This window comes from Sorghum bicolor, chromosome 9 (genome assembly GCF_000003195.3).
Source record: "Sorghum bicolor cultivar BTx623 chromosome 9, Sorghum_bicolor_NCBIv3, whole genome shotgun sequence".
Classification (NCBI taxonomy): Eukaryota; Viridiplantae; Streptophyta; class Magnoliopsida; order Poales; family Poaceae; genus Sorghum; species Sorghum bicolor.
The window spans coordinates 51,145,620-51,167,482 of record NC_012878.2 but is presented as its reverse complement, the minus strand read 5'-3'; the positions used below and the strand labels follow the sequence as shown (position 1 = coordinate 51,167,482).

Below are 21,863 nucleotides of genomic sequence, written 5' to 3'. Positions count from 1 at the left end.
CGACGCAGACCAGGCTATTTCGAATTCCATAGTCTAGAATGTCGCCAAGTAACATGGAAATTGCTGGCCCTAGAGCACAACGCTGTCAAACTCACCTGGTTGCGCACAATTCCCTCAAAAAACAAAAAAGTTCCTCACATGAAAGTTGCCCATAATCTTTACACGTCTAAAAAAAGGTGTATATTATATTTCTATATGCTTAGGACCTGTTTATCACTCCGACTCTTTTTGCAGCAGTTTTTGTAAAGGAGTCATGCCAAACACTTGATGAGTTGTTTTCTGGCGAATAGTAGAGGAGTCAAGCCATTTTGGATCTATAGAGGAGGTGCAATTTGTGACTACATCTCGAGGGCTCCGTCTTATCTAGAGGAGCACTTAAGGAGCCATACCAAGCAAATCCGTACAGAAGGAATAAAAATAAAATGAGGCTGGGTCATATTTTGTAGCGTACGTGCCATCGCGCCGCTCCGCTTCAAAATTAGGGCCGCACCGGGTGGCTAGCGAGTAGCGAGTTCTGAGTGGTCACTTTCCATCAGACATGCACCCAACAAAATTAGGGCCACACCGGGTTGCTCCCTTCGACACGTGGTACGCCGCCGAAACGTTAAATGTTCCCCGCCTGTTTCTGAAACGGAACTAGCCACAAAATGGCACATGGTACCACCATCAGCATCGGCGCAGCAACACGTCGGCGTCCCACTCCCACCTGCGGCCCTCTTTCGGCCTCTCTTTGCACCAAACTTTTCAGAGGCGCTAACCTTTGGTTGAGTTCAAGAGCCAGCGGAACAAATACAAGTGGAGCTATTTTGAGAGCAGAGCCTTTTTGTCCTCTTTTTTTTCCCCTAGTGATGATGATGCATGTTCCATATTCTCGATGAATGCATGAATATGTTAATGACAGAAGAACATTACTACTACAATCTGTCCCCTCGATCGGGCCTCGTTGATCCGCTCGCCACCACTGACGGTGATGGCGGAATCTGTACCCTAGCTGCTACTACCAACCATGTCATGCATCGATCCAACCTTCGATCATCAGAAGCCAGGGAACTGCTGGCTTTGGTGATTGTACGGACGGAGAGCAGCTTGCTCGCTCGTCGTCCCTGTAGCAGGGCTGACATTCTCTGCACCGGCGGCGGCGGCGGCGGCGGCGACGCTGCTCCTGCCAAAGTGAACGAAGAGTCATTTCGCCAAGAGTCAATGCATGCCAACTTGCCAAGAGTGAGGCGTGACGTGTGCAAGTGAGAGTGTTCATGGAACACACAAGAGAGGATCTTACTCGGTTGGAGGGCGGGAGGCCCAGACGGAGCTGAGCGCGCGGAGGCGGCGGTGATACTCGCTGATGGAGAGGAAGCACCGAGCCGTCTGGCGAGTCGTCAGGATCCGCCGCATCTGGTGCAACGTCTGCTGCCTCAGACTGTCCGCCTGCATGTGTAAAGAAACGATGAACAGAGGTGTCAGATAGCCGTTCACGCTTCCATGAATGAACAGACGAAAAGTTGCTAGTTTGGAGGGAACGCGCGCGGACGGGCAGTTCGACACGTCGCGTTCAGGACCGCAAATTATCGGCAGCTGCGGCCTGCGGGCCTGTGGCCGCATCTGGTGACAGGCAAAGCCCGTGCTCGTGCAGTCGTGCGCGAGATGTAGACAGGCTCAAAGCTTAGCTTACTACTGCTGTTGCATAGTCTAAGGATATGTTTGGTTGCTTCGCAATGAATTTTGGCCATTAAACAATCAAAATCAATGGTCTAGATTGTTGTTTGAGCATGCAGTGCAGACTTGCCTGAGCGAGCAACCGAACAGGCCCTGGATGTGTATTGTTTCGCTATATATAGACTACAAGGGAAGGTATATTCTCTTTTGACCTTATAGTAGTACCTATCCTATGTATGCAGCACTTATGACTTATCATGGTTTCCACTCTCATAAGAAGTCTTTTGGATATATATGCTCGTGTGCATCTCTGTTCAACAACTAGTAAAATACAAGGGAGAGCAAAGAGGGATATATATGGTCAGGAATAGGAACAGGGCAGATGTATTATTAGTTCATTCTATAATCATGTAGTAAGGTGGCCATCACATTTCTACTCTGGCTTTTCATAGAAAGGGATAGGTGGTCATGTCGACGAGTATACATTTGTTTTATGTGATAGTAGAAAAGAACCTTTTTGCTTCTGCAAGGACCCTATTATCAATTCCTCGAGAAAGCATATCGAATATATAGTCGGTACCACAAACATAGAAACGGATAGGTGCGATTGATGATGAACAGTGGAAAGTGCTAATGATGTTTATCTGCATGTTTAGTAGAGGGTTAAGCACACAAAGTTGGCTACGATACATTTTAAGATAATATGTAGCTACCTTTCTGCTATCCAGCAAGAAAGGCAACATTTATTTTACAGTTAATGAACTGAGATCAATGTTACCATAATACTCTTATGACTAAAAATTTTATCTTCAAACAATTTTAGCATTGAATTTCTATCCATATAAGTGCTAAGCGTGGTTAGTCAAGGTTAAGGTCGTTGCGACACCTATATGGAAATGGAATGAAGAGTAAAAACTGACCTGACGGTAAAAGCTCTCAAGGGTGTCGAGCCTGTCGAGTGCTAGGGCCATGAGAGCAGTGTAGTTGGCAACATTTGCACCGTCACTGAGAGGACTAGCGCCCACTGCATCCGCAAGCGACTGGTGCAGCTGCTGAAGCCCCTGCCCAAGCGCCTCCTCAGTCTGCTCCGACGACCGTTGCAGATTGTACATCCCTAGTAGCTGCGGCTCCGTAAGAGGATCAAGCTGCGGTATCAGCATCTGACCACAAACCAATACAGAACACTCAGCAGTTAATGGCATTGTGCTGATAAATTCTGCTGTTCGTTTGAGAAAAGCTCAGGTGCTTTTCCCTGAAAAAAAAAAGAGAGAAATTAAAAGGGTGCTTTTGCATGAGTTTAACACCTACATACCTTGAGGATTTCAGAAGGACGAAAGCCGCCCATCCAGAGGAAGCATCGCTCAGCTGTAGTTGCCCACAAGCCAGTCATCAGGTGGAACACATCGGATCTTGCAAGCATAGCCCTCAGGTGGAACAGCTCATCATAGTGCCGCATGCACTCTTCAACGATGGCCCCCAGGTTCGCATCAATAATTTGAGGCTGCAGCACGGCCTGGAGCTCTGTCATGTGCTTGGTGTCATCTTCTAACCACCGGGCATACTCCATGTCAAAAATCACAGCGCCTGTAATAACAAATCAAAATTGAACGAAGACTTTGAATATCAACCGGTTGGGTGGTGAGGCTTTGTTCTGCCAAATGAGATGGTTACCTGAACTCAAATCTCCAGGTGCACCGCCTCCTCCCGGGAACAGACCCTGAAACCATTTTAACATTACACCACATGGTAACACTATGCAAATACTAGATCAAATGTTCTATGTCCTGAGGCTTCTAGAGAATTTGGACCTGTGAACGTGCTCCATGCAGCTCTTGTTCAATTTGCTGAAGCCTAATCCGACTTGTCTCCAACTGCTGTACATAGGCCTGAAGTTGAACAATTTTCATATCTTTGTTAGATATATGGTACCAGTTGATCTAAGCATTTTTCTCTGTTTTGCTTTGCACCTTTTTTCTCAGCCTGCTCTTTCTTGCAGCTTCTCTGTTCTGAGCCAATCGCCTCTCAGTCTAAATTTTAGAATAATATAAGAGATTAATAGTACGGCAAAACTGTAGTGCATGCAAGCAATAAAACGTTCGCAAATGTTACCAAACCTTGGCATCTAACAGCTTGCCGTCTTTTCTTGTGGATCCATGCTTTCCCTGCACCAGAACACCAAAAAGGTAAATAAGAACAGTGTGCAATGCTAGTTCTACAGTAAGATACCTATTCAGCATCAAGAAAGTATATTGGAGCCAAAATCTCCTGTTGGGTGTTACTACTTATTTACTATTGCTTTTAGATAGCAGCTCTTTACCTGTTTCACCCTCCATTCCACAGTATTTCCAGCAGCTCAACCACATAACTACATAAGCCATCCGAAGAGCATCTGTAGGTATTTTTATTGTCTTTCCCAATAGAGGAAGAAGGGAAGTAGCATGCCCCAACCATCATTTGGTTTCTTTGTTTTTGTTTTTATTTTTCCCTGGAAAAACCTTGACCAGATGCTGTTTGAAAAATGATATTACCTACTTTTTTGAGGGTTGACCTACTCTCCAGTCGTTCAAGAAACATACTATTTTACAAAAAGAAGAAGCAGTGACTTCTATATTGAAAGGCTTGTCTGCATCTCAAAACCTTCAAACCAATTCAAGCTTCCAAAAAATAGTTGTTCTAATGGCTCCTGACAATACCAATGCTCTAGTTTCATTGTAAAGCTTACTTATTTCTCAAGAATATTTAGTAATCTATCGACTAGACAGCATAGTACCATTGTGTCACTAGCTATTACCTTGTCTTGGCCTGCCGCATGCTGCTGAAAGATTTGAGCTGTGGTTGCTGCCGCTCCGAGTCCTTGCTCGTAGTTGTAGTCATCAACGGTCACCATCAAAACTTCCTGCCGCTGCCCAGAGTCGGCCCTCATGCTCCCTGGGGACACCAACTCGGTCTGTGGCATACTGTTCTGACCTGAGCTCGAGTCAGTGGTGCTCCCTACTGAGTGCGAGTTACCCTGCGCAGCAATTCATCAAGAGGAGCAGACAGAAGAAGGCAGTGAGCAGTTAATTAACCAAGAACACCTTTGTCCGGTTTGGTCAGCAAGGAACTGTAGGGCACTGTAAATGATGAAACAGAAACAGTGCTTACACTGTATGGCTGCTGTAGATGACTCATTGGCCATGAAGGGAAGATCTCCAGTGTGGGGGGCCTAGCTGCAAGGTATCCAGCTGCTGCATACATACAAATGGAATTAAAGGTCTTTTCAAGGCTCTATCTCCAAGAGGCAGCAAAATTGGACAGAGATAGAAGAGAGGAGTGAGGTGTCCGCTCTGCAGCCTGTGGGATCACAAAATTTATGCTGTCTCCCAATCCCAGCTGCATCTGGTCATGGCTAATCTGTGCTTGGCCAGGCAAAAGCCAAGTCATGCTCCCCTATGCTTATCTACTGCTGTGTTGTGGGGAGGGCAGCAAAGCAAAGAAAGAAACCGATTCCACGGGTGGTTAAGGTTTGGATTAAAGGAGAGAGGTGTAGAGAAAAAGGCAGTCTTACTCTTACACTCTGTGTCCACATCACTTCCGATCATGCCGTGATCAACAGAAGTACGGGTGCCATGGATAAGGGCCTCCTCCAACTCACCAAAGTAATAAGGAGCAGCTGCAGGTTGCAACTCCCTGGACCAAGCAGTAGTGCAGCGAGTTCAGCACCAATGACAGCCATATGCAATATAAGGCAAAGCAGATGAAAGCTTAAATTTTCAAGAAGGTAAAGGCAATGACTGAAAGTGAGGGTCAGAGGTGTACAGATAAGGATGAGGGCTAAAAAGAGGAGCAGGAAGGTAAGATCACTTGCAGGATCAAGGCCTTAGGCATTAAGAAACTATTTGGTTTGTGGGAAGAGGTGTAATCCAATGAGAGGAAGCTCGGAATATATATACAGGAGAGTTTGTTATAAAGATAGTTAAAAAGAGGATATGGAAACACTATTTTATAGCAACTGTGCAAAAAAGAGCTTTAGCTGTGTTGTCTTTGCATTTACTAGTAGTAGCAAGAGAGAAATAGCAGAGGGAGTGAGGGATAGAGTAGAAAGGAGAAGCAGTACAAGAAATTGGCAGGTTGTGCAGCAGAAGCACGCCTTTGGGATCCACATGCAATTGCTTGGCTGAATGATGCAGCTCTACCATGATCACTACTTGTCATGCACCACGAACTCTCCTCACCTTGCGCCATGAGAGTGAGCAGAGCTCAACTGCAAGGGGAGATTAGTGAGCTAGCTAGTTTCACATATATACATGTGTTTGATATATTCAAGAGAGGATCATAGAAGGAGCATATATAAATACCACATGGTAGGCCGTTCCTTCTGTTCTTGTTTGTCTTCTCCGACAATGGTAAGTTGAATCAGCCTTGTGGTTTCATACACTAGTGTGCCCCAAAGAAGATCGTGTCCTTTAGAACATGCCCATGAGGTTGTTTCTCTTTCTGTTTTCACAAGCTATAGAGAAATGAGGGCCGAGGAGAAATAGGTAGGGATGTGCAATGTGCTGATGTGGTAGGCCATTGCCAGGATTTCTGTCTCCTACTTCTTGCAACCACCTCTGATTTCTCATTGGCTACCCTCTGACCTCTCCTCTGGGATAGCAAGTACATCAGTGGGGAGATGGAGATGGGAGGAGGAATGGCACAAAATCTTTTCCTAGAAAATAAAGGTTAAATTTTGGCAAGTTGCTCTAGATTTTTATCCACCTTCATATTCGAAAATGAAAATTCTTGCAATGCAAGAGTATTCGGGGGCAGGAAACTGGATTTGTTTGACATTATCTATGAGACCATGACTTCGAGTACTGTAAGTATTTTCGCTTGAAGAGAAACTCAGACGTTTCAGCACTGCCTAGTTTCTCTGTTTGGAAATGCTATTGGACAGGAGAATATATGTTCTTACCAAGTTGCCTGTTATTTAACTTATTAGTGCTTAACCCTTTGGATAAAGTAGGGCCGAGTATATTTGAAAAGAGTATGGTGTGGTGAAGTGCAGGTGCATTTATACTCACTGGAAAGTTCTCAGGTCTGCTCAGATTTGCTCAATCCTTTGCCTAGCTGAAGCTCAAGATTTTTCTATTATGACTTATGTCGTGCACTAGGAGAAAGGAGACTTTTATATGCTCTTCTCCTGGTACCAAACACTAAGGCAAGCTCATGCGGTTTCTGCAAGGGGAAAAAAAAGTATCAGCAATCCAGGAATTCAATTTCTTCTATACAGATATTTTAGCAACTGGACTATTTTCGGTAATAGCAAGTTATCAGAATTTCTTAGCTCAATTGCTAAAATTATTTAGCTACTCTTGAGTGACTAATGGAACTAAACTATTTTAGCTCCTTTTAGTCAATGTGTTTGAAACTTTAGCTACTAAAGTGTAGCAAGGGGAACCAAACAGGGCCTTATATGAGATTTTCTAATTACAATATGACTTTTTGTCAATATTTTAAATATTCGTGAATAATTACGAAGAATGGTGGAGAATAGCTAGATATTGAAATTTATACTAGCTAAATATAAGTTCAAATATCCATGGAATGGGCACTGGAAATTCCAACAACCAAATTTGAATGTAGATTTGACCCTAGTTTGAGATATCTCGGTCTAGGCCTTATTTAGGCCTTGTTTAGTTCACCCAAAAACCAAAAAGTTTTCAAGATTCCCCGTCACATCGAATTTTGCAGCACATGCATGAAGCATTAAATATAGACGAAAACAAAAACTAATTACACAGTTCAGCTGTAAATCGCGAGACGAATCTTTTGATCCTAGTTTGTCCATGATTGAATAATATCTGTCACAAACAAACGAAAGTGCTACAGTACCGAAATCCGAAATCTTTTCGGAACTAAACAAGGCCTTAGATGCGAAAAGATTTTGGATTTCGCTACTGTAGCACTTCCGTTTGTTTGTGACAAATATTGTCCAATCATGGACTAATTAGGATCAAAAGATTCATCTCGTGATTTACAGGTAAACTGTGCAATTAGTTTTTATTTTCGTCTATATTTAATGTTTCATGCATGTGCCGAAAGATTCGATGTGATGGAGAATCTTGAAAACTTTTTGGTTTTTGGGGTGAACTAAACAAGGCCCTAGTTTCAAAAGCACCGTCAAGGATATTAGGAATGGGGCCAAATTGTGGTATATAAAGCTCCATAGCATATAGCCTTTTATGTCGCTTAATATTTTTTTTCTTCTAATGATTTTGTTTGTCATGGCCTTGCTCTTCTAGGGTTTGTATGAGTCGTGTAAAGTCTCTCTCTTCTTCTTAATATAATGATATGCAATGAAGAAAAAGAAATAGACATGTGAGATTATGTGATTAAACAAGAGAAAATGGCAATAAACAAATACAGATTTGTCTGTGGCAAATGGCTATTGCAAAAAAGGAACTGTATTACATATAGAACAAGTCATGCTGAAACCCAAAAACATGAGAGCATCTAAAGGATTGCTCCAATTGAAATAGCATGTAAAACAGACTACAAATGAGTTCAAACTTCAAAACTTAGGCTCTGTTGAAGTGTTTACATACCTCTGAAAGATAACAATAAATGTAAGTTTTTCCATCACTTGTTCAGCTTACAATCAATCCATGGCTCCATACAGGCATGTTCCTAACTGCTCGATTGCCACAACAATCTAGTCCAGTTTGAGATCTGCCACCTTTTTAATGGGAGAGAGTCCTTTAAACAAAAGGAGAGAGTGGATCCATGCCTTTTGTGTTAAGTTCTTTCCAATTTTTTTTGAAGGAAAGAGGAGGATCCATGCTGGTTGTGATAAAGAAGTCTGTCATGGCAAAAAAAATATTAATGGTCCATTACTTCCTAAAAATCACAATAGTAACACAACATCAAAATTGTTCTACAAACGGATTTTTTTTTCTTTTTTGCAAATGAAAGCTACAAATAGAATTAAAATGGTAGATGGAGGCTAGAGCACATCCAAATTCCAGCTGCAAGCCTGCAACCACCACTGCTTCAAGCATGCCATTTCGCCGAATTAGGAGGCTCACTGGAAATTTCGATGGTTAACCAGCATTTTGAATTTTGGGCCCACTCATGGACAACCTAATTCATCTACTACCCCAACACCACGCCTAAAAAAACGGATAAGTATATACACAGGGATTGCGGAACGCAAGGTATGCGCAAAATCCGTGCATGTCCATGTTAAATTTTCGGTTGGGATATCACTAGCGTGACAAACGCAACAAAATTCGCTGCGGGAAATGAAACTCATACCTTTCCATGACGAGACGAATGCGATCGGGGCACAATAGTGAAGGGCCGGGGATGGATACGTGTGGAGGTGCAGGCAGGACGCCGCAAGAGGAAGCGAACGAGCCCATGGAACTCGGTTCCTTTTTCACGGCGTGGACTGAGGTGGCGCACCGCACACCGGCGGTGAGCTTTCTACATATATAAATACTGAAGGGAGGGAGACGCGGCGGAGCGGCGGCGCCTGTGTCCATCGGCGACGAAGGGGAGACCGATGCTTCGTTTCAGCTGCTGGGCCGTCCGCCCGCCCGCTGTGTTGTGGTGCCAGCCCAGCATGTCGTGCTGGTGTGACTCGCCCGCCTTAGGTGAGGCCCAGCCAGGCATGGCCTGTCAGCGCGTCGGAGGCCGGACTGGGCTGGGCTCACTCGGTCGCTCTATGGCCCATGGGCTCTAGGCCTGCCCAGCTGCAATTTTTCCCCTTTTGCCTTTAACTTTTCTTTAAAAAAATAAATAAAGGAAAAACAAAATTGGATCCCCGTGTCGCCGTTCGCCGCTGGGCTTTGGGCACTCAGTCAGCGCTCACGAAACTCACCGAGTCATTGGTTTGGCTGAGGCCCCGCGCCTCCGGCCGTTGGCGTCGTCGTCTACTCGCCGAAAACCTCGCCGAATCCCTGGCGCGGCGCAGAAACCCTTCGTGCCGGATTCCCCAGCCTTCAGAATCCACCTGGTCGTCTCCTCTATAAAAGCGCCGGGAGGATCTGCCGACGTTGCCGTTCATAGGCGGCGGCGGCTCTCGGGTGTCCTGCGCCTGCACTGCACCACCCCACTCTTCTTCCACTTCCAGTGAAACGGGTATAGTGATAAATCTATCTTGACCCGTTCTCGAATAGTGGTTTTACCTCTGTGTCTAGCAATTTTTGGTGGAGGTTATTTTCCTAGGTGAGATTGGGGTTATTCTTGAAATCTTTGACTGCTTGCTGTTGTTCCCCTATCCCCCTGGCCCCTACTATCGAGCCTCTCTAAATAGGATTCCAGATCCATTTTATGGGGGAATGTATTTTACCTAAATTCCAATTGTCATGTATTATTAGTTCAATTCCATTTTTCTTGTCATGTATTATTAGTTCATTTGGTTCGTTCCGTTCAAATTGTTTCATTTCAAAATGTGGAGTATGGATTATGATCAAACCAAACACTTGGTAAATGAAATTGCCAAGTCAGTTGGCTCGGAAGTTGAAACCATATGGTGGCCTGATTGTTTTCCCCACATATTGGAACTAATGTGGCTGCTATCCAAACACCTGCAATCTTAGCCTGTATTTGTTGTGTTTTCTAACGTGTAATGCCATTTTCTGGTCATCATCAAAGCACAGCTAATGTTTCCCCTTTTTTTTTTTTTGCCAGTTTCAAGGCAGAAACTCTCCTGGAATTAATTATTGAGCCATCGGAGATTGCATTTGCCAGTGCAAGCAAATTCCAGAACTAAGGATGGCAACACAGCTAGTTTTCTCCAATGCTTCCAGTTGCCGGTGCCCATTAGGCATTTCGCCAATAAGGAAGACGCTTCTTGGTGAAAGTGCAAGTTTTCAGAGAAAGAAGTGGTTTGCTGGTGATTCCTATCGCTTTTCTCGACTCGAGTGCTCTGCAAACTCCCGCCGAGCTGGGCCAAGGCGTACCAAGGATACCTTATATGACCTTCACCCTGAGATCTCCTTGCTTTATGGAGAAGATAATGGTGCAGCTACTGTATCCAGCAAAGAGCAGGGCATTGACACTGCAGCTGAAAGATTGGTGGACACTCCTCCCTCTTACCGCTATAATGAGCCCAGGATTAAAGTCATAGGGGTCGGGGGTGGTGGCTCCAATGCTGTGAACAGGATGATTGAAAGCTCCATGAAGGGTGTGGAATTCTGGATTGTGAACACTGATTTTCAGGCTATGCGGATGTCACCCATCGAACCAGAAAATAGGCTACAGATTGGCCAGGAATTGACACGTGGTCTTGGTGCTGGTGGGAACCCAGAAATTGGCATGAATGCAGCCAAGGAAAGCCAGGAGTTGGTAGAACAGGCAGTTGCTGGTGCTGATATGGTTTTCGTGACAGTAAGTACATATTGCTCAAGCTGTCAAGCATTACACATTTCAGTTTGATCTAGAATGGTGTGCATTTCTAGTCATCATGGTAGTTTGATAATATATAGGGTTTTGATAATCAAACCATGTTTTTCCTTCGATTGAACGGCCGATATAATGATATCTATCCATTCTTGAGAAGAATATGGTAACCTCTATTTTGATCCTCAAATTCATTTTGCAGGCTGGAATGGGAGGTGGGACAGGCACTGGTGGCGCACCTATTATTGCAGGGATTGCAAAGTCCATGGGTATATTGACTGTTGGAATTGTCACAACCCCATTTTCATTCGAGGGAAGAAGGCGGGCTCTCCAGGCACAAGAAGGAATTGCATCGTTGAGAAGCAATGTTGATACACTGATTGTAATTCCAAATGATAAGTTACTGACTGCTGTATCCCCAAATACTCCTGTGACAGAAGCATTCAATTTGGCAGATGATATTCTTCGGCAAGGTGTTCGTGGGATATCAGATATAATCACTGTAAGAGAAACTGCTATATGTTATATCATCAATCTTACTCCTTTTGCGAATAAAATGAATCATTTCCTGTCCAAACTCTCCTGTTGTTGAAATATTATGCGTCATAGACAAGCATGCAATAAAGGATAAACAAACCCTACTGAATTACTGATGTTATATAAGTTATGCTAAAGATATAACCTTTTCCTTCTTGACTATGCACTGCCCCATGGTATGGGGTTTCATTTAGTGCAAGTCAATGCCTCTGCACTGCTAACAGGTTTGAAACAGTGGTTTTACTGTCTAGTTTTCTTTTTACATTCATGCAGAACCAGCAACAAAGTAAAAATTGAATAAACATTGTTCTGCGTTTGGTTTCTTCATGTGTCATCCTTTTGCAGAATTTGGTTTCTTGACACACCATTTGGAAATAGGAAAACTCACGTGCCTGAAAATTCAAACATTTTTAACACCTGCTTTGTCATAATGTTCACTGTTCACCTAGATGACAATTGCATGTTATCTACTTGGCTAGAGTGGTCATTTCTACGCTTCATCTTTTGCTTGCAGGTGCCAGGTCTGGTGAATGTGGACTTTGCTGATGTTCGATCAGTTATGTCAGATGCTGGCTCATCATTGATGGGCATTGGAACAGCAACAGGTTAATTTCAGAATACATAGAACCATGTTTATTTAGAATCAAATACATACATGCAGTGGCGGAGCGTGAAGAGGAAACAAGAGGGGGCTAAAAAATATTTTAATGACAATTATAATAGAAAGCAGCGATATGATGCCGACACTTCTGTCATTTTCTGATTGTTGTCTGTAGCCTAGACTTCTGTCTCTCCATGTATAGCTTCATAAAGCAGTATTTTGTAGAGCAACAGGATATAAATAATACAATATACAATAACAAAGCATGGAAGTAAGGGGGGGCAGGTGCCCAGGTTCGCCTCCATGAGGCTCCGCCAGTGCATACATGGATAGGTGTCATGGGCATAAAGAGGGGAGCCGTAGGGCGCAAGTGTCCTAGTTGGGCCTTAAGCCCATTAGTGTTAATTAGTGTCTCTCTTAGTTATTTGTCTATAGGAATAGTACCATATTGTCTAGGCACAAGAGGTGTTAGTCCTATGTACCTTTTATATTCAGCCCATGGGACACAATGGAAAGCAAGCAATGAATTATGAAAAAACAATTCTAGTCTCCCTCAATCTCTCAAGCTCTTGTCATGGGCATAAAGAGGGGCGCCGTAGGGCGCAAGTGTCCTAGTTGGGCCTTAAGCCCATTAGTGTTAATTAGTGTCTCTCTTAGTTATTTGTCTATAGGAATATTACCATATTGTCTAGGCACAAGAGGTGTTAGTCCTATGTACCTTTTATATTCAGCCCATGGGGCACAATGGAAAGCAAGCAATGAATTATGAAAAAACAATTCTAGTCTCCCTCAAGCTCTTGGCAAAGCATAAGGCCTAGTTATCCCAAAGCTCTTGGCAAAGCATAAGGCCTAGTTATCTACCTCCCAAATACACCTCGACCATAACAATAGGTCTGTTATATCAAGTTCTCTGTGGAGTCCTGAGCATATTATGCTATTGAAAAACATAATATGTAGTTTGAAAGTCTAAATGGGTACTGATAATGTTGAGTCTGAATTTCTATGCATCTGGAACATGTCCCCACCAACACATCGACAACTAAACCACACCTGCCAATCTTTTTGACCTTTTTGTAGGCAAGACACGAGCCAGAGATGCCGCACTCAATGCCATACAGTCTCCTCTACTTGATATTGGTATTGAAAGAGCAACTGGAATTGTATGGAATATCACTGGAGGGAATGATCTAACCTTGACAGAGGTAACATACATTCATATATATATATATATATATATATATATATATATATATATATATATATATATATATATATATATATATATATATATATATATATATATATCAATTGTGGTGCTTGCCAAGGGATTCAGCTTTTAAGGAGTTCTTCCTGAGGTTGCTTACTACAGGTCATTAGTTGCCTGTGTGATAAGCAGGCCGTGGTTGTGTTCTGGCCTTTTGTCGCGCTTTTTCTTTCCTTGTCTATCAGTGTGCGTAGGGTGTGTTGGGAGGGCCTGTTCTAGCCTCTCCCGTTCTCTTGTTCATTTTGTACTGCCTCTTTTCTTAATGAGATAACATGCATCTCTCTTGCATTGTTAGAGATGACTTCTTGAATAGTCAGAATACATTCTGACTGAACCCTACTTGCCATCCTTTTCTATAGGTGAATGCTGCAGCTGAAGTAATCTATGATCTTGTTGACCCTGGTGCAAATCTGATTTTTGGCTCTGTTATAGATCCGTCATACACTGGTCAAGTATGTCATGGAATAACACTGTTTCTACTTTGTGGTTAAAATTGTTGTATCAAAACTTAGAGGCCCGTAAATTTCACAACTGTACTTGATCCTATTGCCCGTGTCAATAACACTATACATCTGTTCAGGTGAGCATAACTCTAATTGCAACTGGTTTCAAGCGCCAGGAGGAAAGTGAGAGCCGGTCTTCACAGGTACCCATTGTGACTTCATTTGTTTACTTGACCTTATTTCCTCTATGTATTCTCACGAGTCATGAAACTCCTTGCCCAGGCTGGAGGAGACAGCAACCGTGGTCGCTCGGGTTGGTTTTCTCCCACTTCCCAGGAGGATGGCCATGCATTGCAAATCCCAGAGTTCCTTCAGAGGAAAGGGCGGTCAGGGTTTCCACGAGTCTGAACGCTTTAGTTTATTGTTTTTCTTGTCATGGTTTTTTTCCCCCTTGGCTCTTTATGGTAGTTTGGTATGATGCAGGTTTGGTTTCTAGGTCTCTGAGTTTAGCAAGGTAGAGCAAATGTTTGAATCCTAACTGTAGTTCGTGAACTGTATCCTATATCTGTGTGCAAACTACGCCAGCTGAGTAGATTGGCCTGGTGGCTCTGCTTCTCAGGAACCTGCAGTGAATCAGGATCTGAGATCTCAGTTTGCGAGTTATGAATAAAAGTCAGCGCTGAGATCAAATTATAATGTCCCGTGTGAAGGTTTACACCTCCAATTTCCTTTGCTTCGCATTGTGTGTCTCGTGTAGTAACAATCTCTAACCGATCATTATATGATGCGTGGCATACAGCAGATTTATTGATTTCACTAGTCATTTTTGTTTCGTTCAAAGTTCGGTACATATGAGTCGCATACTAATGTTGTTGCTCACTTGCAGTGCTAAACGTTATCGTTCATGTTTTGGCTTGGTTCGCATTTTTTCCCCTATTTTAGAGCTGAATGTCAATTTCAAATGAAGTGAGAAGAGAACACCGGCACAGATTTAGGGAACAACCAGATAGCTCTCAACTTGCAAATTTAGGGGCCAGCCTGATAGCTTTTTTTTGCTGTTTATTTGCGATGTGATTCCATAAAAGCAGAAACTGATCCTGAGTTGTGCTAAATCTCTATGGAATCCACAGGATCAAAATCTGGCTCGTCCTCACTTGAGCTCAGAGATGATAAACTATCTTTTGCAACCATCTTGACCCTAAACATTTTGTATAACAATTGCTAACTAAGTTGATTCAGACATAATAACCTCGCTGATTCAACAAAGAAACCCCACTAAAGCTATTATCAGCTTTCACTCAGACAATGAAAGAGCAACACCAGTGTTCCTTAATAAGGAGCCCACCCATTCAAAATTTTGCCATCAAACAAAAACTCCAGTCACTAATGCATTCAGGGTCTATTTTTATCAAGTGAGTTATTCTCAATTTCTCATACCCAAGCACTAATTCGGAGTAAAGGGAAAGAAAATACCTCACTGCAGTTTGACACTGCATGCAATAAGAAAAGGTAGTATCATCGCCACTGGAATATGAACCTGTGCAATATTTGAGAAAATAAAAGTTGTGAGGTTTTGTTCTTGTATGAGCAATGAAATTGCAAATGTAAAATGGGTTATAAAATGCAAACTATATCATATTCATATAAATATAATTTAGCCCCTTCTTTTTGGAAAAGGCAGAGCAATTAGTGTATGAAGTACTTTGCCATTGCCATTAACCCACAATTTGTAATCCCTATTAAACCTAATATTGTCTATCACATGATTGCATGTTGCTATCATAGGATCTTTTTAGAAGTCTCTAGCTTACTTGTGGCTGATCATATCTAGAAATATCAAAACAATATCACAACAAATGTGCAAAACAGAGTACATGTTGTTAGGCACAAACAAGAGCTAGAAGCCTACAAGTTCACTATCCCATTGACCATCAGTAAGATGATGAAGTGCCACCATCAGCAAAATCCACTGTCGAAAGAAGGTGCAACATTTCTGCTAGTGCTTGGCATTTTGTTTTGTGGCCTCAACAGCAGATCCAACATTCTTTGCTATTTTCGAGGAAACATCATCCACCTTGATTGAGACCATCTCCCTTAAGATAAGTAACAAACACGAAGGCAAAACAATTACACAGTATAATAACATTGAAGCATGCAAAAATATTGTTAGCAAAAAAAATCATACTATGCTCAAGTTATTACCTTGCGGTTACAATCTCAAGCCCAAACACTTAAGCATGAAAGAGGAGTTACATTACATCTGGAAAGCATGAAGCAATCATGGCAAGCAAAGACCACTTCATTTGTTTTCCTTTAATCAGAAGTGCCTCTCTAGTATTTTTTTTTTTTGCTTTTCAGAGACTCCGTGATTGCACAAAAATTCCATGGATTTATTGCCATCAACAGTAGCAAAAGATGAATCGCTGCTTCCTAGGTATATTACCATATGTCTTCCTTCAAAGTGACATCATATTTTTCAAAACAGTAGCCCCAAGCTCGATCTATTTTTTATATAGAATAATACATGTACAGGGGGCTTATTATAGCTTACTTGAACAATATTTTTTAATAACTTTTTTATAACAGCAACAATTCGTTTAACTTATACAGAGCTATACTTGTGTGCCGATTCAAGTCAAAATGCAAGTACTTATTTACAACTGCAAAGTACGGGCAACTGTAAAATTTACAAGGCATCAGTTGTCACTCAAAATACGTACTGCTACGAATTTTATTGGTTGAGATCCCATAGACAAGGGCTCATCTTTTGGTGGCATTTAGGGCGTGGGAGGGGGGAAGGGCCCGTGGTTGAGGGGGGTGATAAGCCTCGCATCAAACTTCATCTTTCGGTCCTTAGATCTTTTGTGAGCCCTTGATTTTAATAGTGATGAATTCTTATGTGTGGTTTTTTAAGTATACTACTAAGTGGGGATATTTTTCTTGATGGATCTAAAATAATCCAAATTGATTAATTATAGTAGAGATAGAGATGAAAAACGGGCGCAATGCCCCGTGGAGGAAAAAAAAACCTCTATTTGGAAAATACAGTAATTCCACATATCAGTTCAATCTCACGTGAAAAACATTGAAAAGGACTCACGTTCCGCTTCAACCGGAAAACAACCTGGCTGTTCGTGAAGCACCAACCCGGAAGAGGAAAAGGGCGCAGCGCAACGGAACCGCAACAAGCGACACCAACCAAACGAATTTCCCCTCCAAAAACGAGCTCCAGAGCCAGAACGCCCGAATTCGCCCTCGCGCGCTGTCTCGCAGCGCGCGCGCCCCGTCCCTCCTGCCCGTTTGGAGTCCGCTCGGCGGCGGGACGGACCGGATCCTGCTCCATGGCGGAGGGCTTCGGGCGGTGGGAGTCGGATCCGCTCTTCCCCGCCGCCGAGTGCGTGCAGGACTCCGCCGACAGGTACGGCCTCCGCTCGCCCTGCTGCCTGCTTCTTCCTTGATCTGCTTGCTGCCTGGCGCCGGAGTCCCACGCTAGGTTGGTAGTCCTTCCCTCATGAGATTCGTGGCCATAACATTGCCTGTTGTGCAACTGGTCCAATTCTGGAGCCCCGGAATCTGTCTGTGTGGTTTCTTCTGTTTGTCTAAATCATTTGCGAATTAGAATTTTAGACCTCTACTAGGACTAGAATAGTAGGTGAGTATGAATGGCTGAGATCCTCTGGTTACCTGAAGTTTCATTCTGCTGTTCATGAGAAATTGTGAGAACATGAGTTTGACAGTTTGTTTCCATATAAAAAGTGCCTAAGCACTGTCACGACTGAGGTGGAGCCTCCAGGGAGAAGATCGTGGTTGTATATCTGAGGCATGCCTTTCTGGTGGCATGAATATGCTCTATTCATCTATTGATGATGGAAGGCCAAGCAATGGGTTAGCATAATTTTAGATGGTTACAAGAATCATGTCCGGCCAAGCTTTTCTACCAGTGGGACATTGACTCGTGTCCCCAAAGGCTGAGAAAATGAATAGTTCTTTCTCAGAAGACAAACTGACAGGCGGTGCCTGGTGGCTCGCCTCGTGTGGAAGGAGGAAGCAGCGGCAGATCCAGTAGGAAGAGCTACCAGAGATAATGAAGGCTGGCAGGGGGTGGGCTGCATCACATCTTGCTGGGTTCGTGTGGAGGTGGGAAGTGGTGCCAGATTCGGCTGCTGTAGCAGGAACCATCATTTTGCGTGGGTTATTGGAGGTGAGGAAGCAGTTCTGTTTCTCTCCATCTACTTGGACGGCCAAAATGTCGAGGACACCTGTCCCCAGGGCTCTGTTTCCGCTTTGGTTATTAATGATAAGAGGCCATTTCCAATGCTGGAAGCTCCCACGCAAGGTAGGGTCTTGTGAAGGGAATTTCTAGGCAGCCGCACCCTTGCTTATTTCAGTGTTGTAGGTTTTGTTCTGACTAGAATTTGGGAACTTTCTAATTACAGACCTATGGCTTTTTCACTTCCTCATGTTAATATGGTGCCTTATGCCCTTATGGGTGATTAGAATTAATGTGTATATGCCTTTTCTAGAAGGAATTAGGGAGAAATGTGCAATTTAGTTGTTTTTATATTGGTGAAGTACAGTTCATTAAATGCCACACCAACAATTGCTGTGGCTTTTCAAAAGCATTTGTTTTTTTGCTAGATTTGGATGGTGTGGTTTGTCAGAAGCATCTTTTTAGGACCTGTCACTGCAAACTGTTTCTGGGATTTTTAAAAGTTTCCGCAAAAGCTAGATTTTGCAGCGTAGCAGCACTACAACCTTACATTGGCCCTAAGTAGTCTAAGGCCTTGTTTAGTTCCGAAAAAATTTTGGATTTCGCTACTGTAGCACTTTCGTTTTTATTTGACAAATATTGTCCAATCATGAACTAACTAAGATCAAAAGATTCATCTCGCGATTTACAGACAAACTGTGTAATTAGTTTTTGTTTTCGTCTATATTTAATGCTTCATGCATGTGCCGCAAAATTCGATGTGATGGAGAATCTTAAAAACTTTTTGAATTTCGGGGTGAACTAAACAAGGCCTAAGTGTATAACTGGATGTCAAGCTATAAAGATCTTTCTTACATTCGACAAAGAATTTTTTTTTCTTAAACATGCTGTACTGCTGCGTACCTTTATATTAAGAAGATGAAAAAAGGGGTAAAGAGCCCCTACAGAAACCAGAAAGAAGAAAACACCCAAAGCACAGAACACACGCCAGTCTCTCTCTCTCTCTCTCTCTCTCTCTCTCTCTCTCTCCTGTCTACAATGGAGGGTAAAACACATTGACAAAGAATAAGTAATGGGCAGCTTGCTGATTGTACTGATATCTCCTCTTCGGTTGGTGTACAGAATGGAGGGTGTCTACCGCCTGCTTTTGCATGAAAGGAAAGTTATGCAGGATGGTACTTCCGATGCAAAGTTTCATGCTCCAATACAATACGAGAGAGATGTGATTACTGCTCTTGGAACTACCAAATGGCAGGTTCAAACAGTCAAGCTTTCCATATATAGCCTCCAACCACTCCGAGCGCTGTATGATTTATCAATATTTTAGAGATTATTTGCATTTGTTTCTTCTAAGGCATTTACTTTCTAACTTGCAGCTGGAGCAATTTGAGAGGGAGGTGAATGCAGCTGCATTCTCTGACAAGTCAAAGTCAAGAGAAAATGCGATCTTAAAGTTTAGGCAATTCATTAGAGCTATAGCGGACCAGATTTCTCAGGTGGAAGAAAGCTTGAAGAGTCTTAGGCTAGGTTCTAGTAGAACTCCAAAACACTCGAGCGAATATGATGGAGATGGGCTGGCATCCTTTCTTTCTGGTTCCACCAAGGATGACCATGCATATCAATATCATTCCACTGGTACAGATGAAATTGTGGAGCTTAAGCTCGATAATGTTCCTTTAGTAAATGGCTATCATTCTACCCAAGAACATACAACATACGAACACAGGAATTCAGATAAAGATGTGGAAGGAGCAGGGAGTGCATGTGAAGGGGATCATAGCAATAGCAATATGTATGTTTTGGATGCTGATGATTCTATAAGTTGGAGGCTTTTTTGCAAAAACAAACTGAGCAGACAATACCGTAGTTTTATAAGAAACATATGGTTTACAAAACGAGGTCGTGAAAGCTTTACGAAGAGGAGGAAAGATGGAGAAGATATGGATAGCTTGAGAAATGGAAAGCTACCTTCTTTCAATCTACCTCAATCTGAAAGGGTAGTTTACTCTTTCTTAATCACGTGTTTCATTTTCTGATTCTCTGTATGCTGTAATATATTTTAGGCTAAAAGTTTTCTGGTGCTTCAAATATTTTTTTTTTCTGTGCACTAATATTCACATATAATAACTTTATATTTATATTGTTGCAGGTTATGTATTTCTGGCCTGAGGTCATTAAGAGGAGAATATGTAGATCTGGGTATTTTACAGATCATAATCGTCCTCAAATCCGTTTAGTGACAGCAGTACTGATTGCACTTGCTGTTCTCTGTGAGTTTCTTTCTTCCCTGGCTCATCTGTTCCTTTTAAGCATTTAAATCTGATGATTGATCACATTGTTTTGGAACAAAAGGGTTAAATTAACAGAAGTTAAGCCAGTTGTATATTGTTCAAGACCTGAAGAAAAATGAAGAACAGAACACCCTTATTTCTGTGCTGTTCTATGTTCGCTCAGACCCTCACAAATATGTCATCAGTTAGTGGTAACTGATAGCTTTCCTGGAATCTGGATCACTGGAAATGCAGGGTCCAGGGTTGATAACTCTTTAATACCATCCGTATTCATTTTGCATATGATTCGTAACACACTGGTAGTTCTTTCTATTAACTAAGGACATGTTTGGATACCAAGGTCTAGTTGTTAGCTAGCAAAAAAATAGCCAAAACTAGCCGTAGCGCATCGAAATAGGAGAGCTATTATTTGGGCTAATTTTTTAGTCAAGCAGCCAACTAGTTACTAGCCAACTAGCTAACCAAGCCCTGCTAATCTGGGCTCATTTTTAGCCCCAACTAGTAACTAGCCCTAGCTGATCCAAACAGGCCATAAGACAACATAGAACTGTAGAAGATCGTTGTGAACTGCCTATGTGATTCTTGAAATGCCATTTTATGTGTTTAATATTCTTTTGCAGTCAAATGGTTAGCGAATTCTTTATGATCAGCATAGTTGCAGATCTAACTGGAATCTGACCAAGATCAATTTTCATGCAATCTATTCTGTTTCCATTTATCTGAGATGATTTCCTGCTTGCTGCAGGCTTGCTGGTATCCCATGTGAAATGATCCTGTGAATCTAGTTTTGGTTCACGTTGTGTTATATATTGCCATAGTCCACGGTGTACTCATACTGATCATGCTTGTGCTGTGTAATGGATTCTGGAGGACCATCATTGTTTGGAAGCATTTCAATGTTGCACTCCAAATTGTCATGCCCTACAGATGGAGGTTTGGAAACGGCCTTTTGCGGTTGACAGCTTTGGTTGCTGTCATTGGCATGACCTGTCACCAGCACCTCTCAAAGAAAATTCACTAATCCCTGTATTTGTTCAGAGCCTCCACATGTTGTAACAGTTTTTGCTCACACATCTGATATAACTCAGAATTGCCAGATCAGTGAGACTGGATTCGGAGTGTAGAATTCCTGGGGTGCGGTTACCTTGTGTTAATATATTGTTATGAAAGTGAAAGCCGAATTGAATAGAAATGAATCAGTGTTTGTAACTATAGTTTGTAACTGCTCCTATGTCATGTACGGGCGCGCATACTCGCGCCGCCGCAGGGCGCGCGACGTCCGTCGCGCAGCAGAGCGCGCTGAGCGCCTGGGTCAGCAAGGAAACAGGCTAGGTGGCTAGGATTATAGGGAATAAAAGATTTAGTTGGTTGTTTCCCTTTCTTAGTTGGTTGCTTTCCTTTCTTAGTCCTAAAGTTTAGGAAGGTTTGTTGGGACTAAAGGCTATATAAGCCTGTGTAATCAGACCTTGAGGATTATCAAAGAATTATCAATCTA

The 21,863-nt window shown here is 42.6% G+C and overlaps 3 protein-coding genes across 9 annotated transcripts; 2 read left to right on the top strand and 1 right to left on the bottom strand.

Moving 5' to 3' along the window:
* Positions 742–9,187, bottom strand: LOC8061735 (transcription factor TGAL5). 7 transcript variants are annotated; one of them, XM_021446944.1, is made up of 16 exons: positions 8,932–9,187; positions 8,223–8,476; positions 6,699–6,852; positions 5,991–6,142; positions 5,750–5,896; positions 5,201–5,322; positions 4,798–4,877; positions 4,445–4,663; positions 3,768–3,815; positions 3,621–3,680; positions 3,462–3,539; positions 3,325–3,370; positions 2,966–3,237; positions 2,574–2,813; positions 1,280–1,425; positions 742–1,162 (listed from the first exon to the last, which is right to left on the bottom strand). In XM_021446944.1, the coding sequence occupies exons 5-16, from the start codon at positions 5,875–5,877 to the stop codon at positions 1,036–1,038; spliced, it is 1,566 nt and encodes a 521-aa protein (XP_021302619.1). In that variant the 5' UTR covers positions 5,878–5,896; positions 5,991–6,142; positions 6,699–6,852; positions 8,223–8,476; positions 8,932–9,187; the 3' UTR covers positions 742–1,035. The 7 variants fall into 7 exon arrangements, with proteins under 7 accessions (XP_021302619.1, XP_021302620.1, XP_021302617.1 ...); XM_021446945.1 differs by having other exon boundaries at positions 4,798–4,880; positions 5,207–5,322; XM_021446942.1 differs by having other exon boundaries at positions 4,798–4,880; positions 8,932–9,186.
* Positions 9,455–14,591, top strand: LOC8061734 (cell division protein FtsZ homolog 2-2, chloroplastic). The gene is made up of 8 exons (XM_021448346.1): positions 9,455–9,759; positions 10,312–11,010; positions 11,225–11,524; positions 12,074–12,164; positions 13,238–13,362; positions 13,784–13,876; positions 14,005–14,070; positions 14,150–14,591. Exons 2-8 carry the CDS (start codon positions 10,396–10,398, stop codon positions 14,273–14,275), a joined length of 1,416 nt encoding a protein of 471 aa, XP_021304021.1. The 5' UTR covers positions 9,455–9,759; positions 10,312–10,395; the 3' UTR covers positions 14,276–14,591.
* LOC8060374 lies at positions 16,990–21,863 on the top strand. The gene is made up of 5 exons (XM_002441137.2): positions 16,990–17,285; positions 19,200–19,332; positions 19,454–20,074; positions 20,227–20,347; positions 21,114–21,863. Exons 1-5 carry the CDS (start codon positions 17,209–17,211, stop codon positions 21,137–21,139), a joined length of 978 nt encoding a protein of 325 aa, XP_002441182.1. The 5' UTR covers positions 16,990–17,208; the 3' UTR covers positions 21,140–21,863.

What these genes read in the sequence shown, in the direction of transcription:
- LOC8060374 (XM_002441137.2), top strand. Translation starts at nt 17,209, where the DNA reads ATGGCGGAGGGCTTCGGGCGGTGGGAGTCGGATCCGCTCTTCCCCGCC. An exon ending in GTGCAGGACTCCGCCGACAG is followed by an intron (nt 17,286 to 19,199) that starts GTACGGCCTCCG and finishes GTTGGTGTACAG; the next exon opens with AATGGAGGGTGTCTACCGCC. An exon ending in TTGGAACTACCAAATGGCAG is followed by an intron (nt 19,333 to 19,453) that starts GTTCAAACAGTC and finishes TCTAACTTGCAG; the next exon opens with CTGGAGCAATTTGAGAGGGA.
- LOC8061735 (XM_021446942.1), bottom strand. Translation starts at nt 5,877, where the DNA reads ATGGCGCAAGGTGAGGAGAGTTCGTGGTGCATGACAAGTAGTGATCAT. An exon ending in ATCTACAGCAGCCATACAGT is followed by an intron (nt 4,664 to 4,797) that starts GTAAGCACTGTT and finishes ATTGCTGCGCAG; the next exon opens with GGTAACTCGCACTCAGTAGG. An exon ending in GTCCTTCTGAAATCCTCAAG is followed by an intron (nt 2,814 to 2,965) that starts GTATGTAGGTGT and finishes GTTTGTGGTCAG; the next exon opens with ATGCTGATACCGCAGCTTGA.
- LOC8061734 (XM_021448346.1), top strand. Translation starts at nt 10,396, where the DNA reads ATGGCAACACAGCTAGTTTTCTCCAATGCTTCCAGTTGCCGGTGCCCA. An exon ending in GGATATCAGATATAATCACT is followed by an intron (nt 11,525 to 12,073) that starts GTAAGAGAAACT and finishes TTTTGCTTGCAG; the next exon opens with GTGCCAGGTCTGGTGAATGT. An exon ending in ATCCGTCATACACTGGTCAA is followed by an intron (nt 13,877 to 14,004) that starts GTATGTCATGGA and finishes ACATCTGTTCAG; the next exon opens with GTGAGCATAACTCTAATTGC.